We start from the raw sequence: 26316 nt of genomic DNA on the forward strand, positions 1-26316 counted from the left end.
AAGCAGCCGCAGCCCTTTTAAGAGGCGCGGAGCAGGCGTCACCCGACGCTATAAAAGGCGGCGGCGCGGCGGGCGCGGTGACAGCGGGGGCGCGGCGCGGCCGGGGCGGCTTCGGGGCCGCCATGGAGTTCAACGTGAAGAAACTGGCGTCGGACGCGGGGGTCTTCTTCTCCCGCGCCATGCAGGTGAGGCGGGGCGGGTCGCCACGGCAGCGGCACCGCCCGGAGGACGCGGGGCGGGAGGCGCGGGGGATCCGCGGGTCTAGGCCCCTGCGGAGCCGGGGGGGCTTGCTCGGGCCCGGGGAGGCTGCAGAGGGGGATCGGAGCTGGGTGCGTCCGTCTGCGTGAGCCGCAGCCCCCGGAGCATCACCCGCGGGAGCATCCCCTCGGGAGCATCCCCTCGGGAGCATCGCCCCCGGCGATGGCTCGGGGGTGCCGGGGAAGGTCCAAGGGGAGAGCCCCGGGGACGGTGCTGGGAATGGGGAGGGGAGTGCGGGGGGACGTTCGTGCCTGGCGCTTGTTGACCTTAAACAAAGCTGTGTGGTCTGGCATACGGCTGCTTTGTCCGTGCCCAGAGCCGCCGGGAAGGGATGCAGAGCTCTGGAGGAGCTGCCCAGGGAGGACGTGGAGTCTCCCACTCTGGAGACATTCCAAACCCACCTGGGCGCGTTCCCGTGTCACCTGCTCCAGGTGACCCTGCCTTGGCCGGGGGCTTGGACGGGATGTCCTCCAGAGGTCCCTTCCAACCCCCATCATGTGGGAGTCTGTGGGGTGGTTCCTGTCGCTGGGGAAGGGTGGTGGAGGTGCCCTGCACCTGGTCTGCCCTTCAGCCCTTGGGGAGGAGCAGGAGATCCCGAGTCCTGGGAAAACACTGGGACGTCCAAGGGACGGGAAGGAGCTGCTGAGAGCCGGCAGGTTGGGTCTCACAGGGCTGCTGAGGCATCAGGGCCACACGAGGAAATGGCAGGAGCTGAGTCGGGGGGTTTAGGTTGGAATTAGAAAAAGGCTCTTCCCCCAGAGGGTGCTGGGGCACTGAGCAGGCTCCCCAGGGAATGGGCACGGTCCCAGGGCCTGTAGAGCTCCAGAAGTGTTTGGACAACGCTCTCACTCTCAGGCACAGAGCGGGATTCTTGGGGCTGTTTCTGTGCAGGGCCAGGAGTTGTACTTCGATGATCCCTGTGGGTCCTTCCACCTCAAAATATTCTGATATTCGCAAACTTGAGATCAGGAGCTTCTGGGGATGAATTAACACTCCCTGGAGCTGTGAAGAAACCAATGTACACACGAGCAGCAGACGTGCAGCAGGTGGTGAGATGGAGCTGCTGAGTGTATTCATTTCTTGGGCATAACGAGTGAAAAACTGCTCTTGTTTGGCCAGGAGAGGAGAGAGGCAGGTCAGAACTGGTTGGGATCCTGCCTGGAAGGTGAGGTCCAGCTGGTGGCTCTGGGACTGGGCTTCCTGCTCTGCCTATTGTGTGGGGGCTGGTAAACAAAGAGAGCAGAGCTGCCTCGTTCCAGACCTTCTGTGCAGTGGAGTAATTCTGGCTCTGTTGAGGACCGGTCTCCTGTAAGCAGATATCACCTCCTGTAACCGTGCCAGTGAGTCATATGTTATGAAAAAGGGAGATATTAACTACAGGTGCAAAATAAGGAGCAGATGGAAAACCTAAAGATGCTGTTCTCATGCAAATGACCTTGGATGCAGAAGAAATGCTGGAAAGAAATCTTCTGTTTAGAAGCCTTATTGTAAGTCTCTGATAAGTGTTTTTTAGCTCCAAGGCGTAGGAAGGAGACAGGCCTGGGAACAGCGTCTGCACACAGTGATTCCAGAGCAAGGAGGCGTTTATAAATCGTGGCTGCTGCCTGCTACACCTACTCCACTGTCTCGTACATGAATATTCATATGCCTAATTACAGTAGTAATTTCTTGAAACCAAATGAGCACTGGCACTTGTGGACAGCGAGCAGGTGTGTAAGGAGGGAGAACTGGAAGGAAAGAGATCTCTGAGGCTGAAAACCAACTCCTGAGGGGTCACTGCTGGGGGAATTCAGCCTTTTTGGGTGCCCACGGAGCCCTGGTGTGGGTGAGCCCTGCCCCATCTCCCCCAGAGCCACCACTGACAGCTGAGCTCTGCTGTGGGCAGTGAGGGCTGGGTTTGTAGCCCTCTTTAGCACTGCAGATCTTCTAGGATGGGAATAAGCTGTCTAGAAAAAGCTGTTTTCTGTAGCATTTGGAGATGCTTTCTCCAGCTCCAGGCATTTAACAAAGTGATGTTTTACTGGAACTGCAGCAACTGGGAGATAAATGGACTGGCCATTATGTGCTGTTCCACTCAGACAGCATTTGCTCCTGCTGTCTGGCAGAGCTGTCTGACCAACACAGGAGCTTTACTTGAACTGGAATTAGAGCTCAGCCAGGGGGAAAGGAGACAGGGCATGGTCAGCACAGCACCTCTGGGCTGGCTCAGGGCAGGAGCTGGTTTGAAATCTGTCAAATACAACCCAACACAGGTGCTGGAAGAATGATTTTGGACTAGGCTCCTCATGACAAAACCCAATCAAAACAGCTCAAACCCAGTGCTTCCTTTACCTGGCTCTTCCTTCTTCAGGCTTCAGTCACAGGACTCCTCCAGAAAAGCAGAGCAGACAGGAACCTTGGGGTAGGAAAGAAGTGAACAGCTCTGCTACCCTGGGAGTGGGGAATGAGCTTCTAGGCTGGGGCACTGCAAGGGTGTAGAGCTTGTACAGGATTCAGCCTTCACCTGAGCATGGCCTCTGTTGACACTTGCACCAGTTGCAGCCATCAGATCTGTACTCTCTGAGGGGATGCAGCACCTGCAGACACACTCCTAACAAGTCACTCTTCATCCTCACTTGAAGAAGGGCCTCTCTCTTTGATCAGATGCACCTTCCAGTCATCACTCAGTGGGTCTGATCCCAAACCTTGGCCAGTGGAAGCTCTGTGGTCACACACTGGATGTCTCTGTTCTAGATAGGCTGCAAGCCAGGCTCTTTCAGGGAGGTCTGGAAATCGCTGTAGGTGTCTGTCTTTTGGCAGTTCTGATGTAAGCAGGCTCTGGGGGAAAATGCCCAACGGTGAATACAGCTTTTGGGTGCTTATCCTCCCCTAATGTCATTGCTAAAACAGCTAGAGGCTGACTTACTCATCTTGGAGCCCCTGCAGACAGACAGACTGCCCCAGCTCCCTGAACTCTGGTGATAAAATAGACTTTTATCATTAGTAGATAAAATAAACCCTCTGCTTGCCAACCGTATTAGTGTTCACACTTTAAAAGTTGAGAGAGCAGAAGGTGACCCAAGGAAAGGACAAGGTCTTGGTAGGGACAGCCAGGACAGCTGACCCAAGCTGCCCAAAGGGCTATTCCATACCACAGGACATTGCTCAGCAATAAAACCTGAGAGAGAGGAGGAGGTGGGACATTACTACAGAGCACATTTGTCTTTTGGAGTAACCTGGGCACGTACTGAGGCCCAGCTTCCCAGGAAGTGGTCACACGTCACTTCAGATGGGAAGAAGACAAGAAAATATTTTGGTTTCCTTTGCTTCCACACACAACTTTTTCTTCATTAAACTTTATCTTGAACTATGAGGTTTTTCCATTTTATTTTCAATTCCCCTGTTCTGCTGAGGAAGGAAATGATAGGCTTGGTGGCACCTCACGTCCAGCCAAGGTCAAGCCACCATCGCAGTGTTTTTCCTCTCCTGAACGCTGTGCTCATGAGTTAACCAAGCTGTCCCTGTTAATGGCTTCCTTCTGTCCTCTAGCACAGTTTCACTTGGCTCCCAGCCTGGCTTTTCTGCCTCCTGGTGACCAAATACTTGGAGCAGACTCTCTATCTGGTCCAGAGTTGCTGAAAATCAGGTAGTTTTCAGATGCTGAGTGGCTGTGGCTTCTTTCCCACTGCAACCCTGTGCAAAGAGGGAGCCAGATTTGCTGAACTGACTGTGTTGTGCTTTTGATCACCAAAAGAGCAAATGTTGCTGTGTTTTGGAGGCTTTGAAAAACCCAATAGTCTAAATCTACTGGCAGCTACAGGAGACTATTCCTGGTTTAAATCTCCTAGCTCCAGTTTGATCTTTGTAATCTAAAGTGGAAAGTCATAAGTAACGTCCAGCTGGATAAAACAGGGACCCTGCAAGTGGTATAAGGGCCTGAACTCTGCCACCAGATCCTCTGCAAGGGGGCTGCAGCCACCCTGTCAGAGACCACAGCAAACAGGCCTGGCCTTTTATTCTATTGGGATTTTATTCCCCTTTGAAGGAAATGAAGGTGCTGGTGCTTTCAGCACGGGTTATTTTAAAGCCAAACTCTGTCCTTCAGTCACAGTCCCAGCCTGTCTGATCTGTACCTGTAGTGCAGGGGGGCCCCTCCAGCTCAGCACTACTTGCTGGCCCTCCTGACATCCCAGACATGTGTCTGCCAGCTCTCTTGGGAGAAGGGGCTTTTCCCCAAGCTGTGAATGCTCAGGGCAGCTGCCCTAATTGCAGTCCAGCACATCCATGCTCCTTTTGGGGCTGTGGCTCAAGTGCTGATTTCCTGCTGGGTCACCCTGTTTGCCCACCTGGGCCCTGATAAAGCATCTTATTTCTGCTGGCCAGCCAAGCCTCCCAGAGGAAACCCAACCTTTGGCTGAATTATTGATGTCCTGGAATGCAGCACAACTCTGCTCTTCCTGGAGAGTGAGAGTGGCACTGACAAAAGGCTGCCCTGCATTATTAAGCACCTGCTCTGGGTCAGCTGCAAGGATGTTTCCTGCAGGGGAACAGCCTCTCAGCACTGCCACCTGGCTCATGATCCCAGGATCCAGATCTGGGAATTGGTTCAGAGCTGTTGACCCAGCCCTCAGGTTCTAGAAAACAAATGGGAGTAGTTCTGCCACGGCAGGATGGAGGAGCTGGAGGTTCTTCTCAGCACTGCAATTGCCTGTGCTCTGCCAGCCCTGCCTCTTTCCCCAGGGATCTGCACCAAGCCTGTAAATCAACTTGATAAAACCCAGTATCACTCCCATTTTTGGCAATCTGTTGTTAAAAACAGCAGTGCTTCTAGTCTGGGAGCAACAAGACATAAAATACTCAAAATCTGTCTTTTTACAGTCAGGAGGCTTGAGAGTATGATTAGTTCATTTCTCCTGCATCTCTTGGTGTCACAGTGAAATCTTTTAAATCAAATTTCTGTGTTATGAAAACAGATTCTCAGGAATATAAATCCTTTACAGGGGAGTTCTGCCTGAAGTGCTTGAGTAGCCAAATTTCATAAACTGCTGTTCTACCCTTCTTTTCACTGGGCAGCCAGGTAAGAAGGGACCAGCAGCTGAGATCTTTGCTACCCAAAATCTCAGATTTCCACTTGCTCCAGACAAAAACACAAGCCAGCTTGTAGGTCAGTGTAGCTTACCTGTAATCTCCTGTTCTGGCTGTGCTTCCAGGAGAAGCTTCATCTGATCTCATGGCAGGCTGCTCCTGCAGCAGGTGGTCCTGCTCTCCTTGCACTTCATGGCACATCCCCACCTCTGCTGTGAAGTCGGGTGGGTTCTCTGATAGGTCTAAAAAGTCCCACTAGAGGTCAAATTGAGCTGGATCAGTGACTCTGCGCAGGGAGGAGGAGGAGGAAGCACTGGGCAGGGATAGCACCCAGGGCAGCCTCTGCAGTGAGGCACCAAGCACCCAAGGCTGTGCCTGGGCTGGGTTCAGCACATCCAGCTCTGGGCAGGGGTCAGGGGGACACTGAGGGAGTTAAGTGTCAGTGGAGTCCCAGCCTCCCGTGCCTTGCACCCACTTCCCGACCTTCATGCCCTCCTTCCCATTCCTGGAAGAAAGCCTGAATAAGAGATTGTTTTCTGGCCTGACTCTTTGGAACCAGGGGCTGTGACTGAGATTCCTGCCCACCCTCCCCTTATGGCATTGCCAGGCATCCCCAGGCCTGCTGTGATCCTGTGCTGCACTCAGCCTTGTTGCAAGACAAACAGCTTCAGTGCCTGACTTGAAATAAAAATGGAGTTTCTGAGTTCTGGCAAATGCTGAGCTGTGACCCCTGCACTGAGTTACACAAAACAGCCGCAGAGGACAGTGATGCCAAAGATGTCACTTGCTAATAGAGCAAAGGACCCCAGAGCTGGAGTGGTTCAGGACAGTGGCAGTAGCACTGTGGAGATGCTGGAGGGCTTCAGCAGTGATCTGGCACTGCAGCAATGCTGTAAGAAGCTGACTCAGTTCAGCTGATAAGAAACTGGGTTTAGGTTTGACAGCTCCAGGGCAGATGCTGGTGCAGGATAGGCCTAAACTGCAGGAAAAAAGAGCTGGAGTTGAAAGTGAGATGAGGTCTAAAAATGCTGTCTGGGAAAAGGGGGTGGGAAAGACTTACCTTTGCATCAAAGAGTCTTGGCTTGTTTAGGAAAGATCTTTAACAGATGACTCAAGAATTGGTGCCAGATACCTGGGAAGTCCCAGTTTGCTGCATGGCAGTGACTCAGCCCAGCCTGGCAGATTCTGAAAACAACCCTGGGCTCCCAGACAGAGGAAAGCAGCCTCAGCCACTGAGAGCCATGTGTGACCCCCAAAGAAATCACAGACCAGACAATACAAACACCCTCTCACCTCAAATCTGCTTTTACCCCTGTCCAGCAGTGGCCAGGGGACCATGGCAAGACCTAGGTAAAATTACATGCCAGTAACCAGGGGCTGCTGGTGCAGAGACCAGCGACAGGATCCCTGTCCCTGCAGCTGAGGACCTGTCACCACCCACATGTGACAAAGCACTCCAGTGGCTGGAGCTCATGGTGCCAAACAGGTCGCTGTGTAAACATACCTGCAGGGCTTGTATATCTCAGACATCTGGTAACAGGACTCCAAGGGCTGTTTGCCCCTGCTCTGGGCTCTCCTTATCTCACTTGGCTGCCAGCATCGGGCTGGATGGGGAAGGAAAGAGCTGGCCAGGAAGCCTTTCAGAAGGGCAGCAGACACCAGATCAAGACCCCATGGAAGGGACATCTCAGCCCACCTAGTGGCTGTAGGGAAGCAGAGAGGAGAAGGTACCAGTGGTAGACCAGACAGGAGCTGCATTTCATCTCAGAAATTTAGCCAGGCTTTTATCTTTGGCATCTGACTGTGCCAGTATTGCACAGCACCATGTCCTGATGACTCAGCAATGGCATCAGAGACCATTAACAAGGGTTAAGGGACAACTGGAGCCTCTGTTGGACCCCAAATGGCACAGCTGTCCAAAGGGTCTTTTACCATGATCCAGCAAGATGCTGGTTCTGTCAAGGGCAGGGAATTGTGCTTAAAAATACAATGAAATTGGCCAACTTCACTGAAAGGAGCAAGTAAGAAATGGGGATGGGATGAGAGGGAATGGGCCCTTCTCTCAGAAATCCCTCTGCAATGGAGGGTGTCCAGGCCATCTGAGGCTGCATCTCCTGACTGACAAACCTGGTCAGATGCCACTGCCCAGTATGAAAACACTGGAGACTTTCACCATCTAATTCTCCCTGCTGCTAATTTTAAACTTAAAAGGAATTGCAGAGGGAGGGATTGTCCATTGCCAGCACGAATCTGAGTGCTGAGAAGAGTTGGACAGTGTTATGTTTCAATTCCCTGCTTCAGAGTGTGTCCCAGAAGAAGAGTCACTTGCTGAAAGTGGTTTTATCTAAGTGCTAAGTTTGAGTCTCCTGACTTCAGGTGGTAGTGGCATTCCTGACCCCTTGGGTTTGCAGGACACAGAGTTGGTTGGTAGGAGATGAAGGGATTTAGCACCTTGCCTCATGTGGAGGAGGTCTGTTGCTCTCCTGCATGAAGCAGTGGAAGCCATGTGCATATTTAAATAGATCCCTCACACCTGGAGTATTTCTGTACTAGATCTTATTAAAAGTTACTTATTCTGGAACACCTCTCAAACCTGGAGTCTATTTTTAGCCCAATGCTTGTTCTACTCTTGGGCAAAAAAAATTGCCCTCTTCCCCTGAAAGATAGCTGGGAAAAAAGAATGATACCTTGAAGCATTTTTAGCTCTATTCTAAGGTAAAGCAGCTTCACTGTCCCTTATTAGCTCTCTAACACACTGTCAGTTTGCTTTGGAAGAACAGACCTAATGACTGCCTTCTTCCTGCAGTTCACTGAAGAAAAGCTGGGCCAGGCTGAGAAGACTGAACTTGATGCCCACTTTGAAAACCTCCTGGCCAGGGCAGACTGCACAAAGAACTGGACAGAGAAGATCTTGCGTCAGACTGAAGTTCTGCTACAGCCAAACCCGAGTAAGTCCAGCTTCTCCTAAGGCTTGAAGGACAAATGTCACTTGCAGCTCAGTGCTGAAAGACATGGCCTCTGGCAGGGAGCCCTGTAGAGTTCATGGGGCTTGGGAGAAACTTGTCTTTGCAGCGCCTCTCCTTCTTCCCTGAGCAGCTGAGAGCACCCCACAGCTTGGCAGTGCCCTGGGGCGGGGACACCTGCTCCTGACACTGGTGCCTGCTGTCCAGTGCATCACTGAGGACTGCATGGGCTGGGCTGTCATGAATCCCAGTTCAGGGACCCTCTTTCAGGCTCCCTGGTGTTCCCACTCCAGGTGCCAGAGTAGAAGAATTCCTGTACGAGAAGCTTGACCGGAAGGTGCCTTCCCGGGTCACCAATGGGGAGCTGCTGGCACAGTACATGACAGAGGCAGCCAATGACTTTGGGCCAGGGACACCTTATGGTAAGTCAGCCTGGCTAATGAAGAAGTCCTGGGGATCCATCCCTTCCCAAAAGAATATCCCTAATACTGTTTTGCATTGAGATGTCTGCAGCAGGCTCCTTCCTGACCACACAGAGCATCTTCCTGCTCTTAAATCCTCACAGTTGTCCCTTCCTGGGGGAGGTTTGGGCTTCTTTAAGTAGCAGACCTACACTTAGACACAGCCTTCACTTCCAGCTGTCCTTGCCCCTGCCATGAGCTTTGTTCCTGCTCTCCAAATCAATAGTTGTTCAATAGTGAGTCCTGTTACAGCCACAGCAGCTGTAACTGCATCTATAGCCAACACTGCCTAATCAACTCATGTTTTCTGCTCTGGTGCTTTTTAATTTGCTGCTCTGCTCCTGTGCCTCTGTTTTATGAGGCAAAGAAGGATCAGTCTGTGCAAGCAGGTAGAGCAGTAAAATACATCAGTGGCATGAGTGCCTCAGCAGGTAGATAAGATCAGAGCTGCCCTGGGAGCAATGAAAAGATGCCTCAGGCCAACAGCAGAGTGGGTAGGGCTGGAGCTGGGGTGGGGCAGGCACGGTCACCTTGCCCAGGCCAGGTACAGCTGTGCCTGTGTCCCCCAGAACAGCAGTGTGGAAGCTCTGGGGGAGTTGGCTGAAGCCAACAGATGTTAATTGGTTTCTCTGGAGCTGAAGGTTCCTGTTGTTGCAGGAAAGACTTTGATAAAAGTTGGAGAGACTCAGAGGCGCTTGGGTGCAGCGGAACGGGAATTCATCCGCTCTGCCTCCATCAGCTTCCTGACCCCACTGCGCAACTTCCTGGAAGGGGACTGGAGAACCATCTCTGTGAGTGTGGTACCAGGGAAGGGGAAGCTTGTCATGTCCCTGGAGACAAGGAGGGCAGGGGCAGAGGGAAACGGTGCTAAGAGAACCCCTTTTCTTTCCCTATGCTAAAGGATGACTCCCTACCTCTCCCATTAAGGAATGCAAGGATGAGGGAGTACCAGCCCTAGATCTGCTTGGGTTCCTTCTCTGATAGGGAAGGGTTGCCAGCTGATGTGCATGAAAAAAGGAACTCATTTCCCCACTCCTGCAGCTTGTGGGCACCACCCATCACAGGCTGCCCTGTTTCCAGGAGGTTATCCTGTATCCCTGGCAACCAGCCCCAAAACTCTTGCTCAGGAGATGAGCATAGCAACTGGTTCTTTCTCCATGGCATGTTTTAATAAAGAAATAGATTCGATTCCTAGGTGATACCACATCCCCTCCTCAACCCTGCTTCTAAGCAATGTGCTCTGAGCCATCTCCTGTCCCTTCCAGAAAGAGAGGAGGATCCTGCAGAACCGACGCCTGGATCTGGATGCCTGCAAAGCCAGGTTGAAGAAGGCCAAAGCTGCCGAGGCAAAAGCAGCGGTAACTCCTCCCCTCATTTCCCTCCCTGTCCTTCTGGCCCCAGGGCTTGGCTCACATGGTCAAAAATTAGGCTACCCTGCTGTGTCCTGTCTCTGGCAGGCATGGGTGGGGGAATTCCTCATCTGGGGTGGAAGGGACCTGGGAGCAGGAGCCATGTGCCTGTTTCTGAGATGTCCTCCCTTGGGGGAATTGTTGAAGCAAACAGTTGTGAGCTTCTGGAGTCTGGAAACTTGCACTTGACCCAGGCTCCTGCCTCCTGACTGATCAGGGTTGCTGGATGAGTTGAGCTAGTAACTAAAAGGCTGCATCTTCTGAGGACTTGCTAATTTTCACAGGGGATCTTAAACCAAGCCAAGAGAGAGCTGAGCTGGGAGGTGCACAAGGGAAAGGCTGCTGGAGCTCTGCAGCAGTCCTGGGCTGTCAGACTAGTTAGGATTCTGCCAGCTCCCAGGCAGGAGTGCTGTGGGAGCCTGTAAGGGGTGGCCAGGGTTAGACTGGCTACAAGGTCTGTCCCTGAGCCTCTCTGTTCATGGTGCTCTAGTTACAGGCTTGTCTTGCCCTCTGGCTTTGGGGAATTCATCACATTGGGCATTGATGGGTTCCCTGGAAGGCCTGGTTGGAGTTGGTTGTCATACTGTAGAGCTCTGGCTGTTGGCACAAGGACCTGCCAAGTTCTGCTTTTGCCTTGGGGCCAGGAGCTCAACTGGCAAATGTGTGCGAGTCAGAATCAGACTGTCCTTGTCAGTCAGTTTCTGGGATGCACTGGGATACCAGCCCAGCAGCCCTGCTATGAGCCTGTTTCTAACCATCTGCCAGCTGGGCCTCTGGCCTTGTCTCTCCCTGGGTAGCCAGTTCCCAGGTGTTTCCCCTTTCCTCCAGCTCCTGTTACATCCACGGCAGATGGGGAAGCTGTGCTAAGCTCAGCAGCCCTGACAGAGTGCTCAGACCTACACAGGGCAGCTGTGAACAGAAGTAGTAGCTGCCCTATTAAAAAAGCCTTCTCTAATCAGCCAGGTTCCCCAGATCCTCTGAAAGTAAGTTCAGGAATCCCCCATTCCCCATCTGAAGGGGACAGTGCCCCCAGTCTCAGGGGAAACTGGTGGCCATTGCTTTATCTTTAAGCTCAGAGCAGGAATTCAGATACTTCCTGTTCTTCCTCCCTTTCCACCCTCTTTACCTTGCTTCCTACAGGAGGTGATCCCAAAACCTCTCACCTGCACACACACTCCTGGTTTAGGGACTCCCCTGTAGCTGGAAAAGAAAAACTTTGTTTCCCACTGGAACTTTTGGGGTGCCCCAGGCAGGTGCAGAGCCAATCCAGGCTTTCCAGAGTCAATCCAAGCTTTCCAGGGTGTCTGCCCCAAGCCAAGCCTAAAAGTAGCAGAGTTGCTGAAACACTGACCACAGCAGCAGAGCACATTCAGCTGCTGCTGTGGGGACCCATCTCTCACCCAGCTCAGCCTAAGGGTGGAGTCCCTGGGCTCTGGGTGCCTCCCTGACTGCTGGATGACAAGGTGGAAGCTCCCAGCAGTGGGGAGAGCTGCTTCCTCTGCTCTAAACACCTCATCTAGATCACAGCATTCCCTGGAACATGCCTGGAGTCCTGTGTCACACCTCCCCATCCAAGCTGAAGTATCCCAGCTCTCCCAGCTCACCTCTCTCTTGCTGCTCTTCCCCTCTGTAGTGCAAATTCGTGTTCCCACAGCTTCTGTCTCCTGATGCCCCTGGAGCTGCTGCCCAGACCCCGTGAGCTGCTGTGGAGCACCTGGGCTTGTGCATTTCCCACGGACTCTGTGCTTTGTCCCCCTGTTGATGCTGTTTTGTTTACTAACCTTTTTGTTTTGTTTCTTTGTGATTTGCTCAGTGTGAGGGAGATGTGAGTATTGACTGTGCTAACAGTGCTGTGATTTTTTTTTTCCTTTAACACCTCTCATTGTCTCTTTCCCATTTTTAAAAAGAAAATTCATATCTCCTTTGTCCCTTTGGGACTGGCCCTGCAGCATGTTCTGAGCGTGATCAGGGCTGTGGCTGCCTGGGGAAGGTGCTCCAGAAGGATGGGAGTGTCAGAGAGCTGCCTGCAGCCCCTCTGGAGCATCCCTTGGGTCCATCCACATTGCCTGCAAGCAGTGCTCAAGAGAGGCAGGGGCTCCCCTGAAGACCCCCTCGGGCTCCTCCAGCTGCAGGCAGGAGGAGGTGGGGTTGGGTGGCCAGTCCCTCTCTGGAAGGGCAGCCCAGAGACAATGACAGGCAGGATGATCTGGTTGTGCTGCTGTTTTGTCCCTTTTCCCCATTACCAGAGTGGAAGGGGGAGGGAGGTGGGTCCCTTTTGACCGCTGCTTGCAAATACAACTTGTCCATGCACACAAGTACAAGAGAAGCTTGCCTGCTTCATCCCATGTGCTGTGACTAGTTTTGGGACTCCCTGGAGACCAGGGAATGGGAGGAGAGGTTTCTTCAGTTGCTCTTGATCTTCAAAAACCAAAAAGCATAAGCAGCTATTTCTCTGAAACATCCTTTCTCTCCACAGGGAGGAGTCCAGCCTACTTGCTATGCTGGCCTCAAACCTCACTGGTGCATTTTTCTCCCTATATTCAGGTTTAACTTGCAGTAGGGATTGCTCCTCCTTATTCCTTCCTCCAGCCATCCCTAAAACTCCCAAATGGTATGAAAAAAAAAAAAATGGTTGGGACTGCCTGACTGCTCTTCCACACACTGGTCACTCATTCCAGCTGGCTGCTTGGGGCCCAGCAAAGTGGGTCAGTGTGTATAAGTGGATCTGGGTGACTGCAGAGAGATTAACCTGGGAGAGGGAAAGAGGGGATTAACTCCAGAGCTGGGATCCAGCAGGACTGTGCCAGCCCTACACAGCAGCCTCTGCGCAGTAATGGCCAGGAGGATTCCTGATGTCAGGCAGCTCCTTGGTTTGTCTCTTTAGGTAGTGCTGCAGCCAAAGGCCATCCCAGGAGGAGGCCTGGTCTTAACTGAATAAAAGCACCACGTCATGTGGTGGTTAGTGAGCCCATAACTGTGGGGGGTGGACTGGATCCATTGCACTTCCAGGGAGGAAATCTCCAGAGTGTTCAAGTCTTCGCGCCCCAGGGCAGAAGTTTAACTATGGAGAAGGTGGTTTGGAGGTTTCCTGACCTCTGAGATGAAAACTCCTACACTGCCTTTGGCTGGACCTGGCTTGGCTAAGCCATGTGCCTTCCTGAAAACAGCAGATCTGGCTGTTAGGAGGAAATGTGGCTTGGAGAGAGTGAGAGCAGTAGAAGTCACTGTGGAAGGGATGCTCCAGTGCTGGTGAACACTCCTGCTTTAAGGGCAAGGCCCTGTACAGTGACTGTAGACAGGAAACAAGGGGAAGGGAGGTCCTGCCCACAGGACTGAGTTAATGCAGCAAGAGCAACCTGCCGGCTGCAAGGGAATGGGAATGCTTTTGGGATCATGCTGTATGAGCTGATAGCTGTGAGTACAGGCAGAGTTCCTAGCAGCAGGAATGTCTGCTGTTCAAGCACCAGGTGTGACTGCACAAGCCAGTCCACCTCCCACTGCACAGGCCTGGCCTCCACACGCTGCTGCTGAGGTGTCAGGAGACCTCCCTCCTGCCTCTCATCAGAATCTGAGCGAAACTCCCAGCACAGGCAGGAAAAAAGCCACTGGTCTCTTGTTCCACTCATCACCCAGTGACTCCTGTTGGCTCCTCTAGTGCCTTGTACATGACACTCTATTCCCCCCCAGGCTGTGCCTGACTTTCAGGAAACCAGACCTCGTAATTACGTGCTCTCCGCCAGCGCATCAGCGGTAAGATCATCTCCTCCTGGATACTCCTCCTCCTGGATACTGCCTCTCCAACCTCTTCCTGCCCCTCTCTCTACCTGACTTAAACTCGGGCCTAGTGCTCTGCTGTTTTCAACATTTTAATGTGACATGGGCTGCCCAGGCTCTGACTCGGCCTCGAGGATTCACATCACCCCTGTGGGGGTGCCTACTCAGGGTCTGGCCCTTTGCAGCTGGGTTTGCTTTCCAAACCAGCTTCCCTGCCAGCCCTCTTCCACATTTCTAGTGGGGATCTTCTGATAGTTTTTAATTGCTAGGGGAGCAATTGAGAGGAACAACCCCCAAGAGTGGCGTTTCTGGATGGTTCCAGCTGTACAGTGGCAGTATCACACTCGTGACTGCCTGATCTGTACTGTGGTGTCAGAGTCAGAGGCTTTGAAGCTGGTCAAGACAAGCAAAGGCGGAGGAATCTCTCTGCCACCAGTGTCAATAACAGTGCAGGTTTGTCTGTTCTGCAAACAGAGGTCATTTATTACAGTTTCATTGTGTTGGCAGCTGTTCCACAGCCAGATGTGCCCGGGTGAGTGAGAGCCCGCTGTGTCTCCACTCTGTTGCACTGAGTGGATGTGGCCAAGCAATTGACTTCCCATGCTGTGTTCATGGCTCCCCACTGCACAATGTCACATTTCTCGTTAAAATGTTGAAAACTGATCATCTTGCTTCCTAACTAGCATTCAGAACAACACTGATGCCTGCTAATAGAATAATTGGGAATGGAAGTGCTGGGGAGTGGGATCAACAGATATGAAAAAGGACAGCCCAGCCTTCTCAGAAACAAAAAACACTATGGAAACAAGCTGGATTTGGTTAATGGGAAACCCATCCCATTTGGAGACAGAGGTGTGTCTGAGCTGACAGCATCAGTGTTAGTTCCTAGGGGGATCTGTCCTGACCTTCTTGGAGAGCGATGCTGGGATCAGAAATAGCTTTGCACAACATTAGAAAACAATTTCCATCAGTCTCAGGCTCAGTGATGAGAGACCTGCAGAAGAAGCTGATGGTGATGCTGCTCAGTTCTCCTGTCTCCTAGTGCAGCTCAGAGCCAGCTTGTGGCTCTGGCTTTTCCCTTGGGAAGGTCTGTTCCAAGGGACTGCAGTTAAGTTCTAGGAGACCCAGAGGAGAGAAACTGGGCTTTCCCTGCCTCTAAACAGAGCAGGGCTAAAGCACAGCTGAAGACAAGAATTTGTACAACATGCATTGGCATCTCCTGGAGTGCTCAGACACTCAGCTGGACACAGCCAGCCCTCACCAAAAAGTACCTTGATCTGCTTCTGCTCTATTGCAAGGCTGCTCTGGGGAGCAGGTGCCACATACAGGAACATAACAGGAGAACAGATTTTGTGAGGTGTTCCAGCAACAAGTGTCTACCCTGGGACATCTGTGCCTAGTTCAGTGCTCCCTCATCAGGCTCTGCTAGTGCTGGTGGCAGTGGGCAGTGAGAGCAGGGCTCTGGGAGCACTCCTGCTCGGGGAGAGCAGCCAGCACTGACCCGAAGGGCTTTGATGATTGCGCAGCAGGGCCTCCTACCAGGAGTGCCTGTGGGAAATGTGTTGGCCTGACCAGTGTCAGGCCTTGTGGCTTCCAAAACTCTTTCAGAGGCTGCAGTTAGTGGGTGAAGGGCCACCTGAAGTCCAGCTGCACTGGCAGTGGTGACCTGAATGACAGTTTGCATCTCTAATTAGCAAAACACAGGCTGAGCCCAGGCTGCTCCCTGGCTCTGTACAGGCAGGACTGCTTTGCTGCAAGCTCTCAAATCCCAGCATTCATCCCAAAGGGTCAGGCACTGCAGCAAGGTAGGAGCTCTTCATCCTGTTGCTCTGCTTTTCTTCCAGGCCAGAGTCCTTGTGCTACTTCTTAGTGTGCACTGAGAGTGCAGAGCAGTGCTGCTGCTCACCTCGCTCTTGAGCTCGGCTCCTTTCTGGAGGGAGGGGTTGGTTATGCCCAAGGTAACAGCTTTGTCTTACAGGTGAGCAAACAGGTCAGCTCTCTCCTGGACCACACGCCCTCAGCTGGGCTCTGATTTGGATTCTAAATTTACTTTGTTGGTTTTTGGAGAGGTGGATAACACGGTGCTTTTATTTTTTTTTCCCCCTTCCACAACAGGAAGGCTCAGATGGAATTAAATCCAAGAAAAAAAAAGCACCTCCCTTGTTTTGTATGAGTTGGAGGCTGAGGAGCCATTTCTCCTCTCTCCCACACTGACCTTTTGTTTTTGTGTAAGAAGGTGTACATGAGCTGTGCAAGCCTGAATATCCCTTTCTCTCAGACCCTGCCATGTGCTGTACTCCTAGGAATGATTCCAAGAAAAACATATTGAGTGCCTTAAGGAGGATTCCTCTGGCTTGAGCTGGGTGCAGGAAGACAATAGCAGACCATGGCCTTTTTTGCTCTCTGAGCTGTCCAAAAAGGAGCCACACAGAGTCTTAGCCCGGGGATAGACCTGGGCAAAGCTGGGCTGTCCCAGAACACCACAGGGTCAGCTCTGGAGGTGGCACAGCAAAGGCAACAGAAGAGAAACAAATCTGGCTACAAATTCAGTGGGTGCTGCACTGATTAAATGGGGCTGCCATGGCTTAAGTACTGTCCACAGTGTCTGAGTAGGAAGGCCTGGGATCAGAGGAGAGCCTTCCCTTGCTCCTGTAGTAAATCTTGCTCCAAAACCCTGGGGATGTGCTGGCAAAGGCCTTGTGCCAGAGAAGCAGTTCAGGATCTGTTTCTCAGCTTCCTACAGGATGCTGCCACCACCTCCTTCCAGAGTAGGAGCTCTTAGAAGGGGAAGGGACTTGTGTCCCTACACATGGCTGAAATTGGCCAGGCCTTACTCAAACCAATTCCTGATTTGCAGTAACAAAACATCTCCATAAAAGTCAAAGAAAACGCCTCAGCACCCAGACCAGTATAATAATGCCAATCAAGTAAGAGGAGCTTCAGCCCCTCCCCAGTGCAGGCAGGTCCTGTGGGTGCTCCTTGTATTGGCTGCTGAAGTCTCTCTGCTCCTGAGGCTCCCACAGCCCACCTGAAGACAGTTGGTGAGCAAAGCTCAACTGGGAAAGCCTGGTCCAAACAGAGCCTGCTCTCCCTCTGACACCCATGTCCTGCACAGGTGCCCCCAGTGCAAATTCAGCTGTGTCTGGTGACCTTCCCAGACCTCCAGAGGTGACACTGGGTGGTGAAGCTGAGCTCCACAGGGGTCATTCCCCTGGCCCCACTGGTGTGGGTGTTGCAGGCTGCTGTGCTCCCAGATCAGGGGGATTTCACATTGCCAGGACTGAGAGAGCAGTTGGCTGCTGAGGAAAGGCCAAGCCAAGGACCTCTGGGAAGGATCAATGTGTTTTTCTGGCTCCTCTCTCCCTTTGCCATTGCTGTGTGTGACTTCTGTTCACTGTTTCATGTCCTGAAGCCAGATCCCACAAGCAGCTGGAGGTGTCCAGTGTTCTGCTGCCTCAGGTGTGCCCCTGTGGATGAGGAGAGTAGGAAGGAGTCGTGTGATGTTTTGCCTGGCTCAGAGGCAGCATCCATCCCCTGCTTCCTCCTTGCTGTGCCTGAACAGGCCTGTTGGCAGTGCAGGCTGGGTGGATTATCCCACTTCTCTGGACCGTGGGTGAGGAACACTTGCCTCTATGTGGCCTGAGCTCAAAAAGCTCACTTACCTCTCCACAATCCTAAAAGAAGGGCTGTCCTCCAACACCAGCCTCTGCAGCTACAGCAAAGTGAGCCTTGCTGTGCAGAGGACTCTGCTGTTAATCCTTTTTTTCCTGGAGCCCATGGAATGCAGTGGCTGTAGCAGCCCTGGCAGGGACTTGCTCTCCCATTGTGAAACTGAACTCGAGGGTGCAGGAATGAGGGGAAGGGGCATGGATCTGGCAGCTGCTGCTGGGTGAAGGGCTGGCTTGTCCCTGGAGTTGGCCTGCTGTGTCCATGGAGCGTCCCTGCCTGTTGGTGTTAATGCCGAGTGCTTCGCGACGTCTCCAACACTGATCTCCTTTCCTGTTGCTCTGTGGCCCCTACAGCTTTGGAGCGACGAGGTGGAAAAAGTAAGTACCCAGCTGGAATTGTGCTCAAACCTTCTGGGGGTGTTCAGAGGACAGGGGTGCTGTGGAACCCCTCCTGCTCGCAGGCAGGGAGGATCAGGGGCCGCTGCTGTTGTTGCGTGCCCCAGCCCTGATCCCTCTGTGTGGTTCAGGGATGAGCCATGGGCCCGTTGGCTGTCCCTGGTGGGAGACACTTCCCTGGTATCCAGGTGTGTGTCTGCGTGTGGCAGAAGGAGGCTCAGAGCCCTGCACTGTGGGACAGGAGCAGAGGTGATGGTTGAGGTGTGACCAGTTCTGCTCCTGTGGCCACGGCCCTGATCCTCCATGTGCCTCTGGTAGCCCCTAATCCATCCAGCTGGCTCCACACAGAGCTGGAGCAAGGACAGAGCACATCCCCAGCTGCTGCAGGGAGCAGCTCGGTCGGGGGGGAGGTTTGAAGCCTCGTGGAGTTGATTCTCTCTGGATGAGCTGCACTTACCCTTCTGATCCATGGAGGCTCTGGAAGGGAAGTGTGACTTGTCCATGAAGATGGATGGAAGACTGAGACCAGGGTGAGCTCTCTGTGGAGCTCCAGCACAGCGTGGAGCTTCCAGAGACACCTGGGCTCCTGTTCTTACCTTGAACACCCCCAGCAGGCATTGCTGTGAAGCCTGAGGTGCAGGGTGGCAGAAGTTCTGTGTGCTGTGCATGACAGCAGCTTGTTGCTGTTATTCCAAGGCATCTGCAGGATGGACTGGCTGTTCCTGACCCAGCTCTTCCTGTTCTTTAAATCCTTCAGTCCCCCAACCAAACAAGCTGGCTACAGTCAGCTATGAGCATGCAAGGATCTGTTCCTCTATCCTCTCTTTGGGCTATTCTGCTTGGATAGATCGAAGTGTGTAAGTAAATGTTGAAGTTCTCCATGTCTTGGAGAAGCACAAGACTGGAAGGGGCCTCCCAGGTCACCATCCAGCTCTGGCTTTATAGGAAACTACGTCCTGCAACTGCTCAGAGTTGGCAGGGAGAGGCAAATCCCAGGCAGCACCAAATGGAGCTGGGTCTGCCTGGCACAAGTTTAAACAGCTCTGAATACTGGAGTCTCAGCTCACAGGAGCAAAAATCACTTGGTGTTTTGAAGGCATTGCACTGTTTTTTTTCTGTTACATTCCCCCTTCTCCTTTAAATAATCCCCTTCATACAGAGGATGCAAGAAAATAGATCAGTTGAGGTGCAGCTTAAAATAGACAAATCTGATTATAAGACAGTCAAAGCATTTCTTTGTTGTTGCCTGGCTCTACACTGGTAATGCTGCTACCAGATGAGAGCTGTGCTGACCCCAGCAGCACCTCCAGCTTGTCCTGCTGGGAATACTGGGTCTCCTCTGGGGTCAGCAGTGATGTGGTCTCTGCTCTGAGACTGTCAGCCTGGCTGGATCAGCCCTCTGGGCTCAATTCCAGACACGTCAGTCCTGTGCCAGAATGGTCAGGGCATTCCCAAAGCAGCAGAAGGAACCCCTGCACCAAGGCAGCTCTGATGGCTGCACGCTCCTGGAGGAGGGGAAGGGTTCTCTTTCCAGTGAGCTGGAGCTGAGTGGTGTCACTCTCCTGTGACCAGTCCCAGCATGTCCCAAGAGGACACCAGCACTGGTGTTAAGGAATACTGCAGACAACACGTGGGGATGCTTGTCACCCTTTTCCATCAGCAGGAGGGGAGAGCCATCACCAGAGCCCTTGGCTGCTCCAGCACTTCTGGAGATCTCCTTGCCAGGATCCACCTGGGTGTTCTGGTACTGCAGAATTGCCCCAGTGTAAATGCACTGTTTGTCAGGGGGAGAGATGGGTCTCCAGTGTGAGTCTGTCTCTGAATTCCCACAGCCTGCTGTGGAGCTGCCTGCTGTTCACCAGTGTTTAATTCCTCCTAGCTCAGAATCAGTAACTAGCCCCGAAGGAGACCCTTGGGTGGATGTTGGATTGGGATGTTCATCTCCATTGCAGATTTAATTAGCAGCAGCAGCAGTTTGGTAAATGCTGCCTGACCTCAGTCTTTGTTCTGTGGTGATAAAAACGAAACCACTGCACTTCCAGAGAGAAGCCTAGGGAGGCTGTGACATTCCTATGCCTGCAGGTGCAGAAACAGGGGATTAAAGGGACCGGAGCTGGCATGGGACTGACTTTCCACATACCTCAGGATTAACAAAGCCTCCCCATCTTCATGTTCTGGTCTTTTGGGAGTAAGAGCTTCCTTGCTAGATGCATCAGTTTTGAGCTGCCATTCCCTCACCTGCAGTGATCCAATGTAGGATTGAGAAGGAATCAGGCTGAAATACAGCCAGAGGTCTCTGGGATCCCAGCCCAGGGTCTCTTGTGCCTGCTGCTCAGTGTCACAGCTGCACGTGGATCCTGCAGCACCCGTGTCTTGCTGCCAAAAGGGGGTGTGGAGGTAGGGGGCTGCAGAGGCAGCACAGGGCTCCTGCTTTGTGCTGCCTGAGCCCCCCTCCTGTTTGCAGGCGGAGCACGAGCTGAGGCTCACACAGACCGACTTCGACCGGCAGGCAGAGGTGACCCGTCTGCTGCTGGAGGGGATCAGCAGCACACACGTGAGTCCTCCTGGGCACCGGGCTGGCAGGGACTACAGAGACTCTTGGCTCCTGCTAAGAGGATCATGGAGTCCTGCATGTGGAATAGGGGTAGAAGAGCTGGTAAATTCGGGGTACCTCAGGGGAGCAGTAGCTGCAGCAAGAGAGTTTCCGTGCCTGGCAACCAAACTCAGCCAAGCTGATGGTCCTTTTCCTTCCAGGTGAATCATCTTCGCTGTCTCCACGAGTTTGTGGAGTCTCAGACCAACTACTATGCTCAGTGCTACCAGTTCATGCTGGATCTACAGAAGCAACTGGGCAGGTAAGACAAGAGACTGCTTTTATTCTCTGAGGGTTATTGATCTCCTTACCCCCAGCTCAGGGCTCTTTCCCCCTCCCACATCATAGTGTTGGGCAGAAGTTATAAAGTGCCCTCACAGCTGTGACAGAGTTTCTGAGTTTACAGAGTGGTGACCAGTCCTGGTGGTGGTGGTGCATTTGGAGCAGGCTTTGCCATTGGATTTTTACATCCCTCTCAAAGCTCGATGGCCATGGGAGTTTGAACGTTCTTCCTCTAAATTATTTCAATCACACACAGGACTCAAATTCCTGTTGCCAAGCAATGAGCCTGAGCATGCTCTGCTGCAGCAGTAACAAATCCCAGGTTCCATATTCTGTGCTGCTGGCTGTACATCCCGTGGGGTGGGCTGGGATGTTCTGTCTGGTACTGCCACAGGCCTGACGCAGGAGGGGCTGTTGCCTCTACGTGCTCACTCACACTCCTGTTCCATTCTTTTTCCATGCCTGCAGCTCCAAAGGAGAAATGTAAGTATGATATTGGCCAGGATGGGCTCTGAGGGCTGTCCTCCCCTCAGTGACTCTGGGGTATCTGTGTGATCACTGCCAGGGCCAGAGCTATACCCCCTTAGATAACTGAGCCTGAGCACTGTGTCTCCCTAGAGAGCCTGCAAAGCCCGGGAGCCTCCAGCTGTGGCATCCAGTTCAACAGCATCAATGCCCATCCCTTTGCAGAAGAATTAGCAGGCAGAACAGGTAACACAGACTGTGTGAGAGCAGGGCAAGGACACAGCACAATGGACCCAGTCAAACAGAGGCGAGAGCAGCACCTGCCCAGCCCCCTCTGCAGTGCCACACATCAGTCTGGTACTCTGCAAGTTGGTGAAACAGAGCACTGCAGTCAGAATAGGCACAGTGTCACCTGCTGCACAGTCAGCACCTGGGAACTGAGGGTGTTGCCCCACATGAAGGGCAGCATGGGTATGTTAAGGTGTGTAGGCTGCAAGTGTTGAGCATCATCTCTGCAGAGCAACTGCTGAAAGGAAGAGCTCGTTGTGGTTCCTCAGGCTGGAGCCTCGCTGAACTGTGCTTTTTTTCTCCCCTGTAAGATTTTCAGGTACATTCGTGGGCAACGCAGAATCCGCATCTCCCGCAGCCGCTACCTCTCCTCCAGCTGTTGCTGCTGCCACGCTCCCTGCTGTGCCTACAATTCCAGTGGTGCCCACAATTGTTGGGGTGCCCAACACCGTGGCAGAGGGTGTGCTGAACCCCAATGAAGTCAAGCCTCCTGCCAGTGGGACACGCAGGGCCAGAGTCCTCTACGACTACGAAGCAGCTGACAGCACCGAGCTGGCACTTCTTGCAGATGAGGTTGGTGGCTTTCCTGAGTGTTGGATTTGGCTATAGCTACCCAGCAGCCCATGGTGTGCCCAAAAAGGACTTTGGTTCCTTTTCCTGCCCCTAAAACTTGCTTTCTTAATAGAGCCTTTTCCTGGATACCAGTATCTGCTGAATTGCAGTGAGGTTGTGCTCACGGCCATTTACTATTTAACTCCTCCTGTTGAAGCCCAACTATACCCAAAATAAAATACTCCAATACTCAGTATCTTCACTGCGACCCTCAAATACAGCTGCCTTATCCAGAGCCATGGGATAAGCTGTTGGCTGGAGGCCTGCTCTAATCATGCTAAGAAAAAAAGAAAAATCAACAAGTTGGAAACTTTTCTGTTCTCTAGACTGAACTTCCATATTCAGAAGGGATGACATAGCAACATGTTTAAAGTACCTTGAGTCACTTTGGAGAATGAAAAAGCAACAGGGACATCACTGGGCAGTTTTCCATAGATCTTGTGTTAAAGCTGCAGATAGCTCCAGGGAAAGGGCATAGATGCCTGTTAAATGAACTTCAGGAATTACTGTTCTTTCAGTCCTCATCTGACTGAATTTCTTGGCTCTGTCTGCAGAATAAGGTCCTGTCTAATGTGCTGTCTTCTCTCCTCAGATGATCACTGTGTACAGCCTGCCAGGCATGGATCCAGACTGGCTCATAGGGGAAAGAGGGAACCAGAAAGGGAAAGTTCCTGTCACTTACTTGGAACTGTTAAGTTAAATGTTAAGGAAGAAGAATGTACAAGCAGAATGCACCCCTCATCTGGCACTTCTAATGCGGAGTTCTTCATCCGAGACCATTGCTCTCTTCAGGGTCAACACTCCATTGCTAATATGGGAATTGTGGGAAAGAAGTGGGAAAACTGTTATGGTGAGGTTTTGGGAAAGGGCTGATGGCACCCAAGACTGAATTTGTTACCTACCACTGCAGCCTGCTTTGAGGTTAGTCCTGATGGCACAAGATTCCTTGATTACTTTTTCCCTTCCCTGCCCTAGTCTTGTTCCTCCCAGTGGCTTTCCTGGGCTGAGTGAGCTGTGTCCCTCAGCAGCTGCTCAGCAGTTACACTTTCCTTGTGTCTGGTGTGGGTTAGTGCCTGTCTGCCCCTCCTCTCTTCTCCAGCAGTAGAATTGCCCAAGTCCAACCACTGAGCATTCCAGCAGGGAAGTGTCCCACACATCCTCTCTGACCTGTCCCAGCACATAAGGCAAGGAGGCTGCAGTTAAAATTTAGGAGCCTGTTAACCCCACTCACCCTGCCCTCCTGTGGGAGGCCAGCAATGCACGGCTGGCCACGAGCCACAGTCACTGTCCTGGGGCTGGAGGCTCTCACCTACCCCGTCCCCTGAAGCTGGAAGATTTCTTTGTGAAGACCAACCTGCTACCCTAGGGCCTAACCCCAAACCTCTGTGCAAGGGACCATGCATCTTGCTTGCATTTCCTCTGGGAAATTGCTCTTGGACTGCAAAGTTTACAAGCCTTTTTACAAGCTTTGCTCCCTGTGTTATTGTCCAGGCTTTTCTTTCAGTGTGTCTGTCCAGGCATGTTTTAGCCTGACTTTATTTCCACCCTGAATCACTGATTTAATGAATGTTTCCTCTCCCATGTCAGCAGTGAACAGACTTGGTGCATCCTAGTGCAGAAAGGGACAGTCCCAGCTGCTGTGACCCCCACAGGAGCTGTTCTTAGCCACACACACACACCAGGACCCAGGCTGTCCTGGAGGGGTGGGGTGGTTTAGCTCAGGTGTGTGTGCGCCTGCTCACTCTGGAATGAACTCTTAGCTAGAGCTCACCTTCCACTTGATGTGTCACAAGTTTTCCACTCAAGCTGGATGGAAGAGAAACTCACCTGCACCAAACTCTGTTCACACCCTTCCCCGGGTATGTCAGAACTAACTTTGCTTGTTTATTGATCTTTTGCACTTTCCCCAAAGGTTTCGTGACCATTCTAATGTAACAGGGCACTGAGCACCTGTGTCTGTGGGGCTCATGGGTTTCAGCACTTATTTGCCAATAAACAAACTGCCTGACCTCCTGCCTCAGCATCTTCTGTGGGCTCAGGGCTGTCCTTGCTCCCCAGCCACGGGACTGTGGGGACAAGCAGGGAGACAAAGGGAGCAGCTCAGGTGAAAGCAGTGCCCTCCTGCTACCCCAGGCTTGGAAGCTGGGGTTAAAAGCAAAACAAAGCTGCTCATCCTTCCTGTCCCACCTGGCACTCCCAACACACTGTCAGAGCCTTGTGGTTCCTTTCCCAGCTGACACATCTCAGTTGTACTACAGCTTCAGGGGCTCTGAGAAACAACAGCTCCTCCTGCACTTGAAGCAAAAATAGAGCAGGATGACTTCAGCTGCTGAGAGACCCAAGTGCTATTCTAGATAAAACAGACTTTTTTAGTTGTTATGGAAACTAGATCTGCTGCTAATCTAAAGTCTTGTCCCTTACACCCAGCTTGGAAGGAACTCCTGGGAAAAGCAGCTGTTGAAATGCTCTGTAATGTAGCAAATAAAGCTTGGCTGTTCTAGTTAAAGAGAGCAGGGAAATCAAATGATGTTGCTGTTCCAGTTAGTTTTAAAACTGCCAGGACTACCACTCTCATAGTCCTGATCTATTAGAGATCTACTCCTGCCTATTTCCCTTCCAGCATGTGTATTTTCCTTCAGGCCAGTGATATCCCTGTTCCCTGTTATTCCTCTCCTTGGTACATTAAAGCAGCAGCAGCTTAATGAAGCAGAAAATGGTCTCTTCCCTCAGAGCAGCCAGAAGGAATTCTCTTCCTGGCACCAGCACTCTGTTCCCTGTGCAGTAGGAAAAAAAGCCCTTGGAACATCTATTGCTACTCCTGACTCTGTAGAGGAAGGTGACAATCGTGCTGCTTCTTTGCAGATGTCAGGGGAGCCCCCTTGGCTGGATCCCCTCTGTGCCTGAAGGACAGGGACAGGTACAACTCAGGACTGAAATGCTGCTGTAGCTCTAAAACACACGGAACCAACAGCACCCACTGCTTTTGCTGTCTGGCACCAAGGGCTCCTGCCAAGCACCACCAACTCACTCTGGTGCTTGAATAAACACCTAGAAGAATCCATTCTTGTTGAACACCAATACAGCAATGAGCACACTGCAGCTTCCAAAGCCAAAAGGAAGGAAGGAAGAAAAAGGAAAGATCCCGACCACAGCTGTCAAGTAACAGCCTCTGCTGTAACTGAACTTGCTTTAGATGGACCAGATTCCAGCTTTGCTTCCCCTCCCCTTGGCAGCCCTCATCCATTTACTGTCTCTGCATAGTTCTTCCCCAGTTCCCCATGGCACAAGGTGTTTCTGGTTACAGGCTGCCCCATCAAAACACCACTGGGTTTAGGACTGTCACACCACCTCACAAGCTCCTTTCCCTTCTACTTTAAAACTTTATTCCAGCCAGTTCAAATCTCTCCAAAGCCCTCAGGGCATGTGACACTAGATCAAACAAATGTGCCAGGATATTGCCAGCACTTAAGCTTATAAGGTAAAAAAGCCCAAACAATCTCAAAGAAAGATAATCTAATTTTCTAGCTCTAGTCTCTTAAAACCGTTGAAATTAAAAAGGTTCTGGCTGGTAAAGCAATTAAGTGTCTGCTTAGGAAAAAAAGTTAATAGCTCAGAGCTACACTGAAATTTGATTTCTAAGCTTAGGTAAGTCTGTCTAGATTTCAGGCTGTATTTTAAGCAATAATCACTGACTTTCTCTTACTGTCATTACTACACAATGAGCCTCAGAACCTTAAAGAGTTCGTTGATCCAGAGCTACACCACATGATGCACCTTCACTCTGCAGACAGTGATTCCTGTGCAGGGCTCATACCACCATGTGCAGGGGAATCATCCCTGAGGAGTATTTTATAGTGCTGCTCGTTTCAAACCTCCTACGAGTTCCCCAACAGGAGAGTAAGAGAAAGGGAGTGGGTGTGGGAAAGCCAGGGAATCAGCCTTTAATTACAAGCATTTCAGACAGTCTCTGGATTGTCACTTAGAAGTCACAACATTAGCTGGGATTTCAGCTCAGCAGAACTACCACCCAGACACTGCAGAACTGGTGCTGCTGTGTCCAACACAAACCCATGAACACAGCTG

At 52.0% G+C, this 26316-nt stretch overlaps 1 protein-coding gene across 6 annotated transcripts; it reads left to right on the forward strand.

Moving 5' to 3' along the window:
• Window positions 1–91: 91 nt before the first annotated feature.
• Window positions 92–24242, forward strand: SH3GLB2 (SH3 domain containing GRB2 like, endophilin B2). Of its 6 annotated transcripts, XM_053996088.1 has the most exons (12): window positions 92–185; window positions 8129–8270; window positions 8579–8707; window positions 9404–9537; window positions 10012–10104; window positions 13843–13905; window positions 17952–17975; window positions 20458–20547; window positions 20748–20848; window positions 21337–21351; window positions 21933–22194; window positions 22826–24242. In XM_053996088.1, exons 1-12 carry the CDS (start codon window positions 123–125, stop codon window positions 22931–22933), a joined length of 1224 nt encoding a protein of 407 aa, XP_053852063.1. In that variant the 5' UTR covers window positions 92–122; the 3' UTR covers window positions 22934–24242. The 6 variants fall into 6 exon arrangements, with proteins under 6 accessions (XP_053852063.1, XP_053852064.1, XP_053852065.1 ...); XM_053996089.1 differs by lacking the exon at window positions 21337–21351; XM_053996090.1 differs by lacking the exon at window positions 13843–13905.
• Window positions 24243–26316: the final 2074 nt, after the last annotated feature.

This window comes from Vidua macroura, chromosome 21 (genome assembly GCF_024509145.1).
Source record: "Vidua macroura isolate BioBank_ID:100142 chromosome 21, ASM2450914v1, whole genome shotgun sequence".
In the NCBI taxonomy this organism is placed as follows: domain Eukaryota; kingdom Metazoa; phylum Chordata; class Aves; order Passeriformes; family Viduidae; genus Vidua; species Vidua macroura.